At 43.2% G+C, this 16560-nt stretch overlaps 1 protein-coding gene across 2 annotated transcripts in view; it reads left to right on the forward strand.

Moving 5' to 3' along the window:
* Window positions 1–16560, forward strand: part of WBP1L (WW domain binding protein 1 like) — a 71156-nt gene that overhangs the window by 22206 nt on the left and 32390 nt on the right. Inside the window, exon 1 of one of the 2 annotated variants that reach the window (XM_088448677.1) lies at window positions 15789–15922. The exons of the other annotated variant lie outside the window; for it this stretch is intronic. Coding sequence (XP_088304803.1) covers window positions 15896–15922 — 27 coding nt within the window. The 5' untranslated portion in view covers window positions 15789–15895. Of the gene's footprint in view, window positions 1–15788; window positions 15923–16560 lie in introns of those variants that run through there. 2 annotated transcript variants of the gene reach the window in all.

The raw sequence follows: 16560 nt of genomic DNA on the forward strand, positions 1-16560 counted from the left end.
GAGGCTCATTGGAATACACAATTGTCCACAGTGCGACCACATGCCATAAGGAGCCTTTATCTGGTCTGTCCTAACAAGGAGGTGTGAGAAACTATATAAACATTTCTATAGGTATACCCATATATCTGGAAGGGGACTGTGATATTGTTTTAGGAGGCTTCAGTCGCCCATACACTGTGCAATATGCCCCTTGCGACGCGACCTGTGGCCGACATATTGGGAGGTCCCCACCCCTTCGCCCCTCTGCATAGCGCTACATGGAATCGTACATCGTATCCCCAGATCAACTGAACATGGAGTAAGACCTGGAGGAGCGATATACGACCCCACGGGAGCGCGCACTATCCGGTATCATGCCCACACACTGTATAAGCTGCTATATCGCACCGTGTATGGGCACCTTAACTCAAGAGCTTGACCTTCTAACCAGCAACTGCTGTTTTGCTCACTACTGCATTTGGCTGCTCTATACAGAACTGTGCTTCCTGCAGACACACTCATGCTTCAACATTTTCTGAGACTGAGTGTTTCAAACTATATTTATTCCTCCCTTATTTTTTTTTTTTTTTAAAAAGAGAGATATTGCTATATTTTTGGGAATAGCAGTCTTCTATTTTAGTTGTATGTCCCAATATTATGTCACCTAGGGGTAAATTTACTAAAGTTAATTTTGAGAAATTTTTATGAATCTCTCAAATCTCAAAGTCGAACAGCAAAATCCCTTAGCAAATCTCAAATTTACTAAGATTCTATTTTGCATTCGATTTTCAAATTGAATTCGATCTTGTTACATTCTAAGAAGGGATTTGATGTTCGATTTTCGCGTGTTCATGTATTTGAACACCAAATTTCACTCCAAAACGAACTTCAATTCCCCAAATGAATAAACCTGCTCCATGCTTTCATTTTCAGCATGAGTGGTTCTATTTGACACAGATGCATTCATATATCTTGGTGTAAAAAGCTTGTTAGGCGTTAATTTGTAAAGAAAAAAAAAGAAGTGTGGTTCCCCCCTCCCTCCCTAAAAGCGCAACCGGCCTCGGACTTTGCATAGCCAGACCTGGTTGTGTAAACATAGGGGAAAAATTGTGTAGGGTTCCCCTGTACTTAGCGCAACCAGCACCAGGCTCTGGGCTGGTTCTGGAATTACAAGGGAAAAAAAAGTGTAGGGTTACTAAAGGTTAGCCTGCGGTTCTCACCATTGATTTCAATGGTGGAAGCCGTTGATTGGCTGAGAGAGGCGGAGGCTGTCTTCTCTCAGCCAATGAACGCTCAGCCACGGCACTTCTAAGGGAAATGCTGCTTCTGAGCCCGTCATTTGGGAGGTACCATCCTTCGAGGATGGTACGGAGTTCGTGTGTAGGTATTTTTCGTTTTTTTTATTTTCAGAAGACCGAGGATGCCTACATGGAGAAGTGGACTGGTCCAGGTATTGTAGGTGAGTATGTGTGAGTGTGTATTAAACGTATACTGTCACGGTGTGTCTTGTCTGTCTTTTAACATTTCTTTACAGGTACCAGGGGCCCTTAATGCCCTTCATTCTGGTACTTGTGGTTCTCCAAGGACCAGCATGCGGGGGAGACTTGCTGGAACCTGCAGTTCTACTGGTAAAGACCATGTTTACACTTCTAATTTTATGCTATCAACCCGACACCCACCGCCCACGTGTGCCGGGGATAGCCCCGGGCTATCTGCCTAGGCCTGGGGTGACTTGGAGAGGGGGAGCCCTTTATTAGGGGGTCCCCAACTCCCCAGGGATTCCTGGTCTGGGCTGACTAGCGGTCATGGGTAATGTTTTGGCCGGGGAACCCTGTTATAGGGTTTCCCTGGCAGTGGCATTGCCACCCCTGCTACAAAGCGTCCAGTGCTGGTTTATGGAAATGACAGGGGAACCCTACGCTGCTTTTTTCTTTCTCCCTGTAATTCCAGGACTGACTCAGATTCTGGTGCTGGTTGCGCTAAGTACAGGGGAACCCTACGTATTTTTTTTCTCCTGTATTTACACAACCAGGACTGGCCGTGAAAAGTCCGGGGCTGGTTGTGCTTTGAGGGGGATGACCCCATGTGACTTTTTAAAAAAATAATAATAATTAAAATGCATCTTGCACGAAGATGCATGCAACTCTCTGATGTATACATGCATCTGTGTCAAATAGAACTGCTCATGCTCAATTTGAAAGCATGAAGCTGTTATGTTCATTTTGGGATTTGAAGTTTGATTCTGAGTTCGTTTCACTTTCTGTTTTAAAATCGAATGTTAGTAAATTAAGGGATCCTATATTCTTCTATGGGGAAAACATGTAAGTTTTTCAGAAAATAAAAAATAATTTAATTCAAAAAAATATATTGCTATTCGATTTGGGCTTTAGTAAATACCCTAAGAAAATTGAACAGAAAACAAAATCAAACCTTTGTAAAATATACCCCCTGGAGTTTGACGTGATATATTGTGCAATATATATATTTATGCTGCTAAACTCCTGTGGCCGCAGGCTATATTTAGGATAATATCTTTATATATTATATTGCTCTGAGGTGATATTCCATAGCTGGTTTCTGTTTATTTTATAGTCTGTGGATTTTTTTGGATATTGTATTGAAATAAAAAATAAAAAAATCTTTTACCATCGATCTTTTATGTATCCTATAGCAATTTCCGACAGCGCACTTATTTCTATTACGCATGTCATTATGCAATGTCCGTGCACTGGATGAACATTTACAGGAGCTGCTGATCACTGAAAAAATAAAAGCAAACTCAAAACCTATCTTCATTCTTCTATTCTATATACCACAGTATTGTTTCTCTATGGATAAAGGCTGCATTGATTATGCAATTATTACATACATGTGTGCAAGTCCTATGGGAGGGAAACAAACATTCACTGTATTATTCACATAAAAATGTGTACAGGCCACTACAACGCACGTATGTCTGAGGTTAGTGGGAGAACACTGGTGTAATATAAATCAGGTGATATCACACGCATACAAAGATGGATTTGTCCCAGAAAAGTCAGCAGTAGAAACTGTGCTAACCTATGTCTAATGGCATATACTAAATCTCCACAAGAACTGTTACAATGCCAAGAACACATTATTTACACTACAACAGTGGAAAACTTCCCCTTCCCCCAATGGGCTACAATATGCCAGCTAGCAGTCCCATTACTATTACATGCAGTGACTTTCTGCAGATGTGATGTGGGGAGAGGAGGAGGATGGGGGTTATAACCAACATACCATGCAGCCCACCCAGTTTGTACTGAGTGCAATATCATGCTCGCTCACGAACTCACAGGGCAGGGCGTACCAGTAGCAGTCATTACCACTGCAGATAGTATCAAAATATGTACTAAACCATAGCAACCAACCTGCTTTTATCATCTAACTCCCTCTAGACAGATGAGGAAAGCTAAATGCTGCTTTGGTTACTGTGGCTCAGTGCAAGATGGCGCAACCGATGAACTCCAGCAGACGCTAGACTAGAGCATTCCCAATCGGCTTATTGGACTCCTACTCTGGGCCTCTGCAGGGTCCATTGGTTATATAAAATCAGCAATATATAGATGTGTTCTCATACACTATTGCCGCAGCAAATGGTCCTTGTCTGCGCACCAGGTTCTGTGCAGAGTGTCATTTTCTCTCCAATGTGTGTCTAAGTAGCCCAAAACCGCTTCACAAGACTGCACTGATTCATTTCATAATCAACACTTGTATGACTGTCTGCGACAGAGTCTGAATCTGTACATGAAGTGCTACAATGCCGCTGACTTTTTTCATGCCAAGTTCAGTTTTACAGATTCAAGCTGGGCACACATTAGAGAATGTGTGTACCAAGCCGACAAACTATTCTATGGACGACATATTGTGCGCTCGTGTGAAACCGCATAATCTGGTGAATGACCACACGATGTGTCGTTCACCAGCTGCCACCGCAAGTATGGGGTCGTTCATCACATTGACAGATTGAGTTGCATGTAGGGTCAATCTGTCAAGGCAATAACAGACTCCGTGGGAGCACGTATGGTCGGGTACACACTGGCCGATGTGGACAATATGTCGGTCCGACCTATCGTCTAGTGTGTAGTCTCCATTAGACTTGGTGGCTCATAGATATACAAGTAGCGTTCCCGCTAGGCTGTTTTGGCGGGGCGCGGCGCCCTGCCCTCCTTCTGGAGGGCAAAAAGCGCCCTGCACTCACAGCCTGCGGGTGCCGTCTTCACCCGCGGGACGCAGTATCCCGCGGGTGGAAAAATGTGCGGTGACCCGGCATCTATTCTCCCTTTGTGCAGCGCTTGGGGGCTGCCCGGCGTGTCCGTAAGTGCCGGGCACGCCCCCAAGTATGACGAAAAGGGGATGTTTTATAGACATGCCCCTTTTTCATGATCACGCCCCCTTTCCGGGCGCGCGCACATGGTTGCCCTCTCTAGCTCCGGCGCCCTGCCTGCCGCCGGAGCTAGAGTGAACACTATACAAGTGTCGCACATCATATTAATCAGTGCAGTCTGGAGAAGCGGTTTTGTTGTGACTGAGGCACATGTTCAAGCAAAGAAGACGCTATGCTTACTCATGCCAGGGCCAAATGTAATAGGGTGAGTGTTTAGAACATGTGGGAGTTTAGCAGTAAACTGTCACATATGTCGAGTTCTAGCTTCAAAATGGGAAAACATCTGGATGAGTTTTAATTTTTTGAGTCTAAAAAACATGTGTTCTCAGGGCCTTTCAGACCCGGTCGCAAGCGCTGAGCGCTCGCAACCGGGTCGATGGTGGCCCAGAGCACATGCGCACGACGGAGCCGGCTCCATCGTGCGCATGCGCGAGACCCAGATAGCGACGGGCAAACCGTCGCTCCGGGTCTCGTACCAAAGGGGGCATGCTGTCGATTGTTGAGTGACAGCACGCCCCCTTTGGTGGGCGGGCCGGGGGGGTGGCTACCCAAATGGAGGCGTTCCCATGTGAACGCCTACCATTTGGGGCCGGCCCCACTGACATCACAAGTGATGTCAGTGGAGAGATTCCGGCTCTGTTAGAGCCAAAATCTCTCTGGGGCTTGCGGCAACGAGACCCTACCATAAGGGTCTCGTCGTAGCCCGATGGTCTTGACCATCTTCCTGGCCGCTCGCTATAGCTGTGGGTGGTCACCCACAGCTATGCGAGTGGCCAGGAGGCCATTCTAAAAATAAAAAAAAAAGACCGGCCCTGATTCAGAGGCGAGTTTAAAAAGTGTGAGAAATCCCTGCTAAACTCTCACCCTATTACATTTGGCCCCAGGCGTCTCCTGGCGTATTGTGGCTAGGTGATGGCGGACACGTCTTTTATTTTGTTACATTACTGCTGCACTATCAGAAGGCATTTCATACCTTGAAACTGGTAGTCTGTGTATGTGACCCCTTATAACTAGGATTACAAATCCTTACACCAGAGAGCAGCTTTGCCAAGAATACCAAGAAAACAAAATACTATTTTAACTGCGGTTAATGATACAAAGACATCTTTGAAAAGCCAAAGCATTATATACTGTAATAAATAAGGAAAAAAATAAATCCTCTGATAGAGGAACATCATTATATACACCAATATGTCAGATTTACATAAAGGCACAATTTCACTCTTGATTTCAGCTATACTGTATCCCATATAAGCCAGGAAGAGGAAACTGGGGGGAGGGGGAGAAAGGACCCACGGCAGCTAATGGCTCAGACAGTAAAGAGTAATGGTATGCAAATTGTGAAACAGGGATGGGCATGTAGGCAGCCTTGCGATGTACTTGCATGTGGCAGACTGGCATTCCAGAAATCTATCATAATGTAAAAAGTGTTACATCAAAACTTCATATGTTCAGTTCCAACCTCCCATGCCATCAGCATGCAGACCTATTTATTGATATATTTGTTGCAGAACACCAGAGTGTCTCTTAATTGTGCTAGCAGCACTTTGACAATTGTTTTATTTACTTTCATATACGTTTTTAATTTAAAGTAGAGCACTGGGATAGCACTGATGGTGAATGACTGCCTCCATAGTTAGAGCCTAAAGATTCCAAATACAACTTTGTTAGCTGCATTTTACATTTAATGCGAAATGATTACATTTAGAATAACTGCTTATGTCTACGCATAGCAAAGCAAAAAACAATCGTGCCCAAGCGCCATCATTTGGGGGTCTATTTGCTAAGCCTTGGGTATTGATAAAGTGAACGGAGACAAAGTACCAGCCAATCAACTCCTAACTGCCATGTAAGAGGCTGTGTTTGAAACAGGACAGTTAGGAGCTGGTTGGTTGGTACTTAAAGTGAGCGGAGATCATCTCCAAATAAGGCTTAGTAAATAGACCCCTTGGTCTTTAAAATAAATATCACGCACACAATTAAATGGCAATCCACACTCTCCCAGCCTTAAGTTAATTTTAGAAAAAATATAAGTTGCTACAGTTTTTGCATTTGAAATGTTCCAGGAGGAAAATAAATAAATGTAATTTAAAATAAATAAATTTATCTATTCGTGTCAATGGTGTGTGTTTAGGTGCATTTTGTTTTGATTATGCATATATCAGAGGCTCAGTTATTGCTCAGACCAAACACCAGAATGGGAAAGTAAGTGACTTTGCTCATGAAACTATTATTGGTGCCAGTCAGAGCATCTTAAAAACTGCTGATCCCCACCCCCCGAGATACACAGTGCATCCGGAAAGTAGTCACAGCTCTTCACTTTTTCCACATTTTGATATGTTACAGCCTTATTCCAAAATGGAATAAATTAATATTTGTCCTCAAAATTCTACACCCCATAATGACAACGTGTAAACTTTTTTTTGTTTTTTTTTTTTAGATTTTTTTTTTTTGCTAATTTATTAAAACAAAAAACAACTAAGAAATCGCATGTACATTAGTATTCACAGCCTTTGCTCAATACTTTTGAGGCTGTAATTGCTGCCAAAGGTGCATCAAGTCTTTTTGAATATGATGCCACAAGCTTGGCACACCTATCTTTTGGGCAGTTTTGCCCATTCCTCTTTACAGCACCTCCTCAAGCTCCATCAGGTTGGATGGGAAGCGTCAGTGCACAGCCATTTTCAGATCTCTCCAGAGATGTTCAGTCGGATTCAAGTGTGGGCTCTGGCTGGGCCACTCAAGGACATTCACAGAGTTGTCCTGAAGCCACTCCTTTGATATCTTGGCAGTGTGCTTAGGGTCATTGTCCTGCTGAAAGATGAACAGTTGCCCCAGTCTGAGGTCATGAGCGCTCTGGAGCAGGTTTTCATCGAGGATGCCGCTGTACATTGCTGCATTCATCTTTCCCTCTATCCTGACTAGTTTAACCAGTTCCTGCCACTGAAAACCTCCCCACAGCATGATGTTGCCACCACCATGCTTCACTGTAGGGATGGTATTGGCTTGGTGATGAGCAGTGCCTGGTTTCCTCCAAACATAATGCTTGGCATTCATGCCAAAGAGTTCAATCTTTGTCTCATCAGACCAGAGAATTTTGTCTCATGGTTTGAGAGTCCTTCAGGTGCATTTTGGCAAACTTTAGGCTGGCTCCCATGTGCTTTTTACTAAGGAGTGGCTTCCATCTGGCCACTCTACCATACAGGCCTGATTGGTGGATTGCTGCAGAGATAGTTGTCCTTCTGGAAGGTTCTCCAGTCTCCACAGAGGAATGCTGTAGCTCTGACAGAGTGACCATCGGGTTCTTGGTCACCTCCCTGACTAGGGTTCTTCTTCCCCGATCGCTCAGTTTAGACGGCCGACCAACCCTAGGAAGAGTGCTGGTGGTTCCGAACGTCTTCCATTTATGGATGATGGAGGCCACTGTGCTCATTGGGACCTTCAAAGCAGCAGATATTTTTCTGTACCCTTCCCCAGATTTGTGCCTCGAGACAATCTTGTCTCGGAGGTCTACAGACAATTCCTTGGACTTCATGCTTGGTTTGTGCTCTGACATGCACTGTCAAGTGTGGGACCTTTTATATAGACAGGTGTATGGCTGTGTACACAAGTAAAGATTTTCTGTCCAACTAGTTGGTTGATTGGAATGACAATCAGCAATTTGCTCCCAAACGCCAGAAAATGGACAAAAACTATTGTTTGTTAAATGTTTGATCTAAACAATTTGTTCAAACTTTTCTGAACGACCTTGTTCATCTGTTTTCTGGCATTTAGGAGCAAATTGCTGATCATCAGTTACTCCCATACGTTACCAGATTTTCATTCCAACCAATCATTTACGTGTGAATGCACCATGTGCCTTTTTAAAATCATGTCCTAACAACTGATTTTACCACAGGTGGACTCCAATTAAGCTGTAGAAACATCTCAAGGATAATCAGTAGAAACCGGATGCACCTGAACTCAATTTTGAGCTTCATGGCAAAGGCTGTGAATACTTATGTACATGTGATTTCTTAAGGTGCATACACACACAACGATTTTTTGAACGATTATCGTTTAACAAAATCGTTCACTTTCTGAGTCAAACAATGACCGATTATTGTTCATGCGCGTTCACGTTTGTAGTTCAGTCAGACTTGTCAACTCAACGATTTTCATTAAGTTAATATGCAAAAATGGTTTGTAGTTAATAAAAATCGTTCATTACATTTAAATGAACATAGTAAATGAAAAACTTTAGTAAACGATTTTAGTTCAATTTTTCAAGGTAGAAAATCGTTTACTAAAATCGTTCATTAACTCAATCGTGTGTGTGTGTGTGTGTGTGTGTATGCATCTTTTTCATTTTTTTTTGTTTTTTTTTAATTAAATTTGCAAAAATCTCAAAATAACTTTTTACACATTGTCATTATGGGTCATTGTGTGTAGAATTTTGAGGACAAAAATGAATTTATTCCATTTTGGAATAAGGCTGTAACATAACAAAATTGTGGAAAAAGCGAAGCGTTGTGAATACTTTCCGAATGCACTGTACATGGACAACAGTCACTAGAGTTTGATTTGCAAATCAAAAACCTACAGTGAGCAGCAGTTTTGTGGGTGAAAGAGCCTTGTTAATGAGAGAGGTCAGAGGAGGGATGGCAAGACTGGTTCGAGCTCACAGTAGATGAAATATCCATGTGTTATAACGGTGGTACGCTGAAGAGCATCTCTAAGTGCACAGCTTGTTTTTCTATGAAGTAGATGGGCTACAGCAGCAGAAGACCACACAGGTTCCACCATGGTTTGCCAAGAATGGAAACCGAGGCTACGCTGGGCACAGGCTTCTGGACTGTTGAAGACTGGGAAAACCTTACCTGGTCTGACAAATCTCAATTTCGGCAGCAACATGCAGATTATTGGGTCAGGAATTGGTGTAAACAATATGAATCCATCCTTAATTTTGACAATTCAGGACAGCGGAGGTGGTTTATCTGTGCAAGGAACACATTAGGCCCATTAAGACTAATCATGTTTAAAATGCCGCAGTCTACCTGAGAATTGTGGCTGACCATGGGCCTGATTTTACTACCGATTGCAACGACTACTTAATGGTGCTGAGTAAGTGATAATCTCCTCCCCAGGTTATAAAATGTATTTCCTGACAGGAGGGGGTCTTTAGGATGACAATGCCCCCATCCATAGAGGAGGTTTGGTTGTCCAATAGTTTGTCGAACATTACACAGTTATCCATATATCATGGCCTCTCTATCATCCGGTCTGGACCCAATCGAGCACTAAGTAGCTCTTCCTGTGCTGAATACCAGGCCTGCTGCAGATGCGGTACGTCCAACACTTGCGACCAGCCTAGAAGCCCTACTTTTATGTGGATTTCTGCTCACACCTCAGGAGGGTGCAAACAGAAATCCGCAATAAGTGCAACCCCGGGGCTTGTCGCGTAAGCAGTTTTATTACTTCCTGTGCAGTTTTAGAAGGGAGCTTCATTTGTACAAACAATTGCATTTGCCACCATGAAAACAAAATTTATAGATGTCCTCCATACACCGAGCCTCAATACGCCATGAGGCGTGAGAGACGCCTGGCGCAAGTGAGCTGCCAGGTCCCGTGTGACTCAGCTAGCGCCACGCATCTTTTGCCTGAAATTGCGTCTCCGTCCCAATGCAATGCACTAGACTACTGATTTAATGTGAAATGCGACACTTGTACATCTGTTTGCGACTGAGCCCGGAAATGAAGCAGAACTTGGCATGGATAGAAGCCGCGGTCGCTGCATTGTAGCACTTTGTATACAGATTCCGACTCGCACACCGATATACAAGTGTCTCCTAGCAGATTAATCTTTGCAGTCTCGAGGTGCATCTTAGTCACATCACAATGCAACTGAGACGCGATTTTGGGTGAAATTGCTTGCAACCTAGCGTCTTTTTTGCATCTGAGTCGCACGGGACCTGGCGCGTCGAGGGGTTGTTTGGCGCGACTGCAGCAAATAGTATGAGGATACATCTGTATATGACAATGTGTACGAACACAAGATATCGGCGTGCAGATTTTAAGAACACGCGATCATTTTGAACTGAACGAGAACTGTGTAGTCTACGCTCTATATCGGATGTTCTCTGGATCATTTTTCTGTCAGGTGTGTACCCAACATTAGACTTCATAATCTTTTGCAGTTGGTGATTTGATGGGGAAAAAAGTGTAAATATAACATATTAACCAAACCTTAATGATTTTATTCATGTGGTTCGTTGATCGTTAACAAGTCCTAATGTTTTCTTAAAAAAATAAATAAATACGTGCATTTGAATTGGTGAATTATTTGTATATACACCAATTTCACAGTTTGCTTTAATCTTTATGTATCCTTTCAACTGACAAGTCTGTGACTACAGTACAGATCTATCCACACACATCTATCCTCCATGCGCTACAAGTCGCTCCACACAACGCGGGAGCTCCGTGTGCCTCTGTAGCGCTGAGCGTTTCGTGCAACCTCCTTTTTTTTTTTTACCTTCAAATGCATATTATTCACACAGTGATGCGACTAGCTAGCACAAGAAGCTTCTGCTGATTAAAATGATATGCAGCATGCCTATGTTCTGTGTGTATCTGCATGTGAAATGCTACCCTACAGTGTCAGCGGCTGTTTTGCATGCAGATACATCCACAGATGCACATAGAATATAGGCATGCCGCATGTTTTACTCAGCAGAAGCTGCTTGTGCTAGTTATTCACATCACTGTGTGAATAAGACTCATTTGAAGGTAAAAAGTTGCACAAAAACGCTCAGCTCTACCGAGTCACGCCACGGCATGGCGCGATTAGGAGGACTGTTTAACGCGCAAGGAGGCTAGATGTAGCGTTCCCGCTAGGCTGTTTCAGTGGGGTGCTGCGCCCTGCCCTGTTTCTGAAGGGCAGAAAGCACCCTGCCCTCCAGCGCCCCGCTGAGACAGCCTGTGGATTCTGTCTCCACCCGTGGGTAGCAGTGTCCCTCCCGCAGGTGGTCAAAACTTCGGCACAGCGGTGACCGCATCGCTTCTGGGGCCGCCTGGCATGTCCATAAGTGCCGGGCACGCCCCCAGGAGTGACGAGAAGGGAACGCGTCATAAAGACATGCCCCCTTTTATTTGTCCACGCCCCCCTTTGGCGCGCACTGAAGTGCCCTATCTCCTGCTGCCGGACCTAGAGTGAACACTATAGATGTATGAGGACGCCTGTAGTTTTTGGCATTTTCAACAAACTAAATGAAATAGTTCAGTGTTGCCCTGAAATTCCCTCTGCACCTTCGTTAAAAGAATGCCCTGGTTAGGGCTCATTATCATCAGAATTTTGTCAATTCTACTCCGTCATTCCCCCACCCCACTCCTTCCTACGTTTTTTACATAAAAACAGAAGTCCATGATACGTGTTTTTGCTCGCATTAAAAAGTGTTGTAGAGCATGAGACCTTAAGAGGGAGAGCAGGAGAACCCAGGGAATCTCTGCTTTATGAGTAAAGGTGCGTATCCACTACGCGATCTTAATGGACGACTGAACAATAGACATTGTTATCGTTCAGTCGTCCATTAATCGTGCACAATAATGTCGGAGACTACCAGCGATGCGCTCTCCTGCTGGCCGTTTCCGGCATCAATCATTGGCTAAACATGCTGGTCAATCTGCCGATAACGACAGATTGACCATGTTTGGGGATGACTGAGGGTGCCTACACTGAACAACTAATCGTTCAGTGTAGGCACTGCAGGGGATGGGGAACGACTGTACGATTACGATGTTGTAATCGTACGGTCTTCCCTGGTTCGCGTAGTGGATACGCACCTTAAGTCCAGCCCAAAGTTGCATTCTCATTTTATTTGGGTGTTTTTTACTTTTTTACCATTGGTAAACACTGATACCCAACATCTTCCAGGTTCTTTATCTATGGAGTCACTGTAAGCAGGGTTATGTTTGCAATGGAATTATACATGTGTACTTCATATGAAACCTTACTAAATACCTTTACACCAATAATGTAATCATTCCGTGTTTCACCTAATTTCACATGAGCAATTCCACTTTATTTTCCCAGGAAAGCCCCATCACCCTGAGTTTTGGTTCTTGTCAGTAATTAACATTACGTATATTTTTTATGTTATCCTTCATGTTAAATATTTACTTCAGAATTCCCAGGACTTAATATGTTTTCTCTATAAATACTTTGCTGAGAATAAACGGGCAGATCGTTATTGTGACTGCACGCTTTCCTGAATGAGCTGATTATAGACTCTATCTGCTTTAGAAACATAGACTTGCAATATTCTGTTTACATAATAGACACTCCTTTCAGTGTGGCTGTCTCTAATTTCCAGTTTGTTATCCATTTGTGTTGTGGCGTGGCACATAAATGTGGTGATCAAGATAAAATATATAATAATGTTCCCGGCAGGGTTGGGAAAAAAACGTTGTTGTTGGTGGGTTTTTTTGTGTTTGTTTTTTTACAAAAATTATTTTTTTTTTTTAATTAAACAAAATGTAATTATATTAATTATGTGAAACATTGCTATGTATATTATAAACCTTGATCAACCATGATTTAATGATTTCTAACATTAACCATCCAAAGGAATATGAATTTTTTTTTTTTTTTTTTTTATCTCAAAAGAGAGCCAGTCTTTCTTCCTTCCACTCATCTCAATAGTTTTGAATTGAAATAAACATGAAGGAGATTAAACCATGAAGAGTTTCTGTGTATTTTCTCTTTAATGTTTCAGAGTTGTTTACCCTTTAAGATTGAGAATGTTCATTGTGGTTTTTTCCTGTCCTATAAAATTGTTAGGGGAGGAGTTTGTGGAGTCTTATCTGATGCTAGGCAGATTTAGTACCTCCCTGATCTATTTCCTCCTCCCACCATCCCTATTTCTTTGTTTTTTTAATTTACTGTATTGGTTCATCTCACTCAAATTAAGGCCAGAATGTGGAATAATACCAGGGGGATTGCCTTTTATAATAGTTTTTTTTTTTTTTAAGAAGTCACGGCGCTTTGCCTGTAGTCGCAGCATAATAAGTGTTTTCTTTTGGTGTTTTTGTTTTGTTTTTAAATAAATAAAACCATTTGGTTTAAACCAGCCAACCCTGGTTCCTGATGATTTCCAAAGTAGGCACCCATGTATAGTGGGTGCGATATGTTGCATACCCTGAATGGGTGTAATATCCTGGTTAATAGTAAATGAATACTAATAACTAGTACACAACAGTCCTCATTCCAGTGGGGTAATACATCCCTAATTGTACTAAGCCTTAGGCCCGTATTCAATTTGGAGCGAAAAGCCGTTTTCAACTAAACTTTTTCGTCGATGACGTAATTTTCGCTGATTTTCATTTATCCCCTTATTTAATTTCGGCGTCTTTTCGCCGGCGTGATAACGCAATGTAATAGGCAAAAAAGTTTCGCCTATGAACACCCAGTGGAAAAAAGTGCAGAATTGGGGTTTTGGGGAGCAAAGTTGCATGACCCTGCACTGTTTGGACACGCCCCCTGACGCTAATTACGTCAAACACAAAAAAAAATCACAAAGGACACCGCATAAAAACACTTTTACAAAAATGGGTGAAAAAAAATCGAAGTGGGGGTACAAATTAATAAACTAGCGAAAGCCTTTGGGGGGTTCTGGAAGTATGGGGGAGGTGTATTTTTGATTGCTCAAAGTTCGTTTTTGCCGCTTTTTAATTCTTGACTTTACACATTTTAAAATATGCTTGCACCCATTTTCATGTACCCCAAATGTGACGAGAATACTTATTTTCTGAAAAAGAAGTTGCAAAATGCTATTCTTCACCACTTGCTGGAAGACGCTAAATAGCGCCTATTGAGACCATTTAAATACCGCAAATACCTTCAGCAGGGCTATTCAGGGGTACCAATAGTGATCCCACATGTCGGAGCATCTTTTGGAGGGCTGTCAGGCTGATTTCCCCAAAACTGGTAGAACTTTTCGCCGATTTCAGTTTCGCCTGGTCCCGTTTTCGCCGATTCCAAATTGACTATGCGGGGACGCGTGCTATACTTTTTCGCGCAGAAAACGGCGAAAAGTCTGGCAACTGACTTCGCTCCAAATTGAATACGGGCCTTAATCTTAGTACAAAGCCCTCAACTTCAAATTATTTGTTGCCAGTATAGTGTAGTGCGATATCCAGTCAGCCGGTCGACATTTAACATATTGACATAATATCAACACTAGAAGGTCGACATGGTTCATCATGTTTGCAGGCACCAGATGGACATCCTCAGAATGTCTATATCTGAAGTCAACATTCACAGAATACTGATGGTTAGGGTTACGCTCGGAGGGATGTTGGGGTTAGGATCCGGGGCGGAGGGTGAGTTGGGCACTAGAGCAGGTGTGCGCAATAAGCAGCCCTCCAACTCATCCCAACATGCCCTGCAACAGTTCCAGCATGACCAAATGACAAAACTGTGACAGGGCATGCTGAGATGTGTAGTTTTACAGCAGCTGGGGGGCCGCTCATTGCCCTTCCCTGCACTAGAGGGAGGGTTAAGGGTAGCAATGGAACATGTAAAGTTACTGGAACAGTGACGCATTAGGCATACAAACGCCTATCCTTGCGCACATTCATGCAGCCGAACATTGCAAGCGTCGAACACCGTGTAATACTGAAAGTTGCACCAGCCCTATGGCAGGTGCTGGTTCCCCATCTGACCACAGCCTCCCTGTCTGTGAACGTTGACGCGCCCGCAGCACTCCCATATCGTGCCAACTGAACGTGCACTACTAGCCACTGCCCAGGAACGCCCACCGGTTTTCCACTACACTTCTGATGCCGTCTGTCCCGATCGCAAGAGCACCTTTGTGCGTGCACTCTGTGTAACACGTGCCAATTGGAGATTTCCAAATCGATCAGCTACGTCTTTATCGGCATTGTGTGCAGCCCTGAATCTGGCCCATTGACTTTGCTTTTCATATGTGGGTTGCACTTTTGTTGATGTTGTTGCAAAGCCAGTGGGTCAGGGGCCTTAACCACACTGGGGCTCATGCAGGGCTGTACACAAGTCGTCTTTGAAGACAATCCTTGTGTGTTGCATACAGTACATGCCCTGGAGCAGAGCACACGCATGTAGGGGCGATTCAGCATGCAGCTCCGTATCCTTTCTACTTGCAGCTGACGTGGATGGCAATGAGGCTCTCGTCTGCTGGCGGGTTAACATTTCATGACAGTCAAAGTTTGCGCGATCATTTATATTTTAGCACCGAAACTGTTAATAAGCAGCTGTTTTGGACTCTGAAGTGATGTCATTTCCAGCTTGGCAGCTGTCTCAGATATGTCAGGGTAGGGAGGGGTACAGCTAGTGCATGTCGTGTCCCGGGACCCTGTTTACTTAATATTCCCGGCCAATAAAGGCCTTGTTTAAATAGGACTGCAGTACGACTGCCCAATGCAGACGAGGAAGCCTTTCTGCCGGAGTTTTGTCAGACGAAACGCTGGTGTGGAGGATGAGACTGCAAAATGCCTTTCCTTCTAGGCCTGAGACAGGTACCGACTGCTCCTCAACATCAACACTTTTGGTCACGGAAATAGTGTGATGCCCATGGGAATTTAGACTAGACGTTTGTTCAGCACATGACACCATGCAAGCACTGCATGAATGCTTCATGTTACTGTCATGTAGACAAACTTTACTTGCTAGTTATTGCAGAAAATTATTTAATCTTTGGGTCTCTGTTTTTGTGGAAAGAAGTATGGTCCCCTGGAATTGCTGAATTACAAGAGCTGACCTGAATATACTCCTAATCTGTGTTCTGTAACTGCAATATTGATGTACTGTATTTGTTCTGCAGACGCGTCAACTTGTGTTCTGTAATCATTAAGGATTTCTATTAGAGCATTCACAGGAAAGTGTTAAACCTGCATAAATTGTGTGTGTGTGTGTATATAAATGTGTGTATATGTGTAATATATATATATATATATATATATATATATAAAAAATATATGTGCGTGTTTTAGTACTGTGCAAAAGTTTTAGGCAGGTGTGGAAAAAATACTGCAAAGTAAAAATGCTTTCAAGAATGGTAGTGCTTCATAGTTTGTTTTTCTTTTCAATTTACAAATTGCAAAGTGAATGAACAGAAGAGAAATCTAAATCAAATTAATATTTGGTGTGACCACGC

Source organism: Taudactylus pleione, unplaced genomic scaffold, assembly GCF_031769625.1.
Source record: "Taudactylus pleione unplaced genomic scaffold, aTauple2 ptg000464l, whole genome shotgun sequence".
Lineage (NCBI taxonomy): Eukaryota > Metazoa > Chordata > Amphibia > Anura > Myobatrachidae > Taudactylus > Taudactylus pleione.